At 37.8% G+C, this 3347-nt stretch overlaps 1 protein-coding gene across 1 annotated transcript; it reads left to right on the top strand.

Annotated features, from left to right (window-relative positions):
- Positions 1-268: 268 nt before the first annotated feature.
- LOC136839696 (uncharacterized) lies at positions 269-1708 on the top strand. Its single transcript, XM_067106050.1, has 2 exons — positions 269-361; positions 1007-1708. The coding sequence occupies exons 1-2, from the start codon at positions 269-271 to the stop codon at positions 1706-1708; spliced, it is 795 nt and encodes a 264-aa protein (XP_066962151.1).
- The last annotated feature ends 1639 nt before the right edge of the window (positions 1709-3347 follow it).

Raw genomic sequence — 3347 nt, 5'->3', positions numbered from 1 at the left:
AGAACAATTAAGAAACTCCAAGAGAGGAAGTACTCCTTCAGGTTCTCCCCCATGTACTCCAAATAAATTTGCTTCAATATATAACAGCTATAGTTTGCTTAGCTGAAGTGAAGCAAGTACTTCAATGGAACCGAAAAACCGAGGTAAAGAGATGGCTCAAAGAAAATCAAACTAGGAGAAATAAAGATCACAAGGGTAGTCATAGAAAACCATCTATTTCTAGGCCACCCAATGAGGGAAAAAGGAAGACTTTCAAATCTAATTCATAATGGCTCTATTCAACATCCTACAATGGCATTGTAAAGGATTGCGTTCTCGTGCTGAAAATCCCAAGGTCCTCCTAGGAGAAACTAATCCTGGTGTAATTTGCTTGCAAGAAACTCAATTAGGTCCAAGCGGGTGATCGAGCACATGGAGGAGCTGCTACTATTGTGAACAAATCACTGAAACGCTCGCCTGTAGCCCTCAATACAAATTTACAGGCTGTTGCTCTTAAGGTCATATTAGACAAGCAGATTACTGTGTTCATCTACCTGCCTCCAAGATCTAACTTCTCAAACGCTGACATCCAATCACTAATTGATCAACTGCCCCAACCATTTTTTATTCTTGGTGATTTTAATGGCCCATAATCTGCTATGGGGAGGACATAATTCAGATAATGAAGGTAAAATTATAGAAGCCATTATTAATAATAATGATATTGTGTTTTTAAATGATGGTACTGTGCCTTACCACAATATATATCTTAATTCTTACTCGCCTGCTGATCTGAGAATCTGTTCCTTTGCAATAGCTTTAGATTTTATTTGGTCAGTAAATGAATTTTTAAAGAGCTGCGATCACGATCCCATTCTTTTAAAGTATGCCAGAAATACCCCTCAGAAATGGAAGCCATTAGAAGCTGACTGGGAGAATTATAAGAAGGAAATCAAACTAGAGAAGCCATTTGAATCTTTCAACAACCACATAAAAGCATATGATTATTGGACAAACACTGTTTTAGTCAGTGCAGAATCCTCTATTCCAAAAACTACTGGCAAGTCAGGGAGACCAACTGTTCCATGGTGGGACAAAAAATGTGCCACCTCAAGAAAAATTACCAGATGCTACAAGAAGTACAAGTCAAGTGGCACTCCCTCTGCTAAAACAATATATCAGCGAGCCATGGCAAAACAATGCTATAAAAGGAAATAACCTCATTAGAAACCCTTCAGATGTAGCTGAATCATTGGGTCAACATTTCTCCAATATTTCTAGCCCTAATAATTATTCTTGTGAATTCCAAAGAATCAGGAACACTCATGCGACCCCCTTTGCTGTTGCTATAAATAGCATTTTGGATGAGGTTCCAAGCCCTGTTCGAGCTTCACTGTTTGTAGATGATTTGGTCATTTACTGCACTACTTATGATGCTATATCGGCATGCCGATATCTACAGAAAGCTATTGATTCTGTCTCCAAATGGGCCAAGCTAAATGGGTTTAAATTCTCAGCCATCAAGAGTGTTGCTGTCCGCTTTTCAAGTAGCACACGTCAAGAGGTTATACCTAATTTAAAACTCGAGGGATCTATTTTGCCATATGCTGATGATGTTAAGTTTTTGGGAATGACCTTTGACTCAAAACTCGCTTGGACCAAACATATTGATAACCTTAAATGTAAAATAAAAGCATCTTTTAATCTTTTGAAAGTGGTCTCTGGATAGGAGTGGGGAGCTAACAAGAAATCTTTGTTAAGACTTTATGATGCACTTTGTAGATCAAAGCTAGATTATGGATGTCAGATCTATTCTTCAGTGTGTGAAAGTAAAGCTTATTGTCCATAACATGGGCTTACAAATTTGTTCCGGTGCATTCCGAACATCCCCTGTCGAGAGTCTGTATGTGGATACCCATCAACTGCCACTTGACTTACGACGGGAGGAACTGGGTCTGAGTTACTTAATGCACATTAAAATCAGTACTGATAAGCCTTCAAATAAGGTCATTTGCCAACTTGACTCTGCATTAATGCACATTAAAAGCAGTATTGATAAGCCTTCAAATGTCATTTGCCAACTTGAAAATTTAAACCAAGGTCCAGGTAAGGTTACATCAAGAAGTAAATAACGACATTTTAAAAAATCAGAATATTTCACAGTTGGTTGCCTCCAGATTCCCCCCCATGGCTTATCCCAAAGGCAAATGTTTGTAAAAAAAAATAATGATTAAGAAGAACCTTACTGATGAAATGGCCGAGAATTTATTTTTAGAACACGATGTAACCCATGATGGTGCATATAAGATTTATACAGATGGTTCCAAGTCAAGAGAGGGAGTTGGGCTAGCCGTAATTACAGAAGATTCTTATGAGGCAGCAAAGCTATCTCCTCAGCTTCAGTATATACAGCAGAACTTTCTGCAATTAATAGAGCATTAGCTATTGTTCATCGCACCAACAAAAAGACATTTGTAATATATTCAGATTCTAGAAGTGTTTTGGAAAGCCTAAATAGTCTCAATTCATCCCATCCTTTGATTCTCAAAGCTCATGAGTGGCTTTTTCGAATTTCTTGCAAGAGGAAATCTATTTCATTCTGTTGGGTTCCTCCCAAGTGGGGATCAAAGGTAATGAAAAAGCTGATAAGAAAAGCAAAATGGGTATGTAATCAAATATCACTGGATATCCATGAAGTTCCATACATTGACATGAAGTCTACTACCCAAAGCTATATATACCACAAATGGCAAGAGTGGTGGTCCTCAAACCTCCTTGCCACAAATAAGAAACTGAAGGCAATTAGACCTGATTTGCATTTTTGGCTGTCTTCATTTCATAGAGGTAGGAGGACTAAAATTGTTTTAACAATACCTCATATTGGTCATTCCCAATTGACACACAGCTTTATTCTTGATGGAAGTGATGCTCCAGTCTGAGCTCGCTGTGGCATATATTGACAATTGAGCACATTCTGGTGTCTTGTCCAGTATATGATGCTGCCCGCAGGTAATTTGGTCTTTCAGTGAAACAACTTGCTTATATTTTAGGAGATGATGTTGATATCAACAAACTTGTAAAATTCTTAAAAGAGATTTATGTATGTTCTAAAATTTAACTTGTTTTACTATCAAATTCTACCAATGACCTAGTAAAGTCCCCACTCAACGGGTTCTCTATGATGAACATCCCGTTTTCAGTGGTGCCTTCACAGGCGACCTAAGGTCGCACGTACACAATCTTATTATCATTATTGTGAATTGTATATTTATTACCTGTTCATTTGCCCTTGTACCACGTATGTGTCAGAGTATTTTTATGTCCAACCAGCTATTGTTAATCATCATGTTTTCTATATTTACCTGTCC

Source organism: Macrobrachium rosenbergii, chromosome 6, assembly GCF_040412425.1.
Source record: "Macrobrachium rosenbergii isolate ZJJX-2024 chromosome 6, ASM4041242v1, whole genome shotgun sequence".
In the NCBI taxonomy this organism is placed as follows: Eukaryota; Metazoa; Arthropoda; class Malacostraca; order Decapoda; family Palaemonidae; genus Macrobrachium; species Macrobrachium rosenbergii.
The sequence above is the reverse complement of the archived record's forward strand: the minus strand, read 5'-3'. Positions and strand labels throughout refer to the sequence as shown.

Excerpts from the sequence above, each read along its gene's own strand:
- LOC136839696 (XM_067106050.1), top strand. The coding sequence starts at position 269 with ATGGCTCTATTCAACATCCTACAATGGCATTGTAAAGGATTGCGTTCT. Across the intron at positions 362-1,006 it reads TAGGAGAAACTAATCCTGGT|TCAGTGCAGAATCCTCTATT; the intron begins GTAATTTGCTTG and ends ACACTGTTTTAG.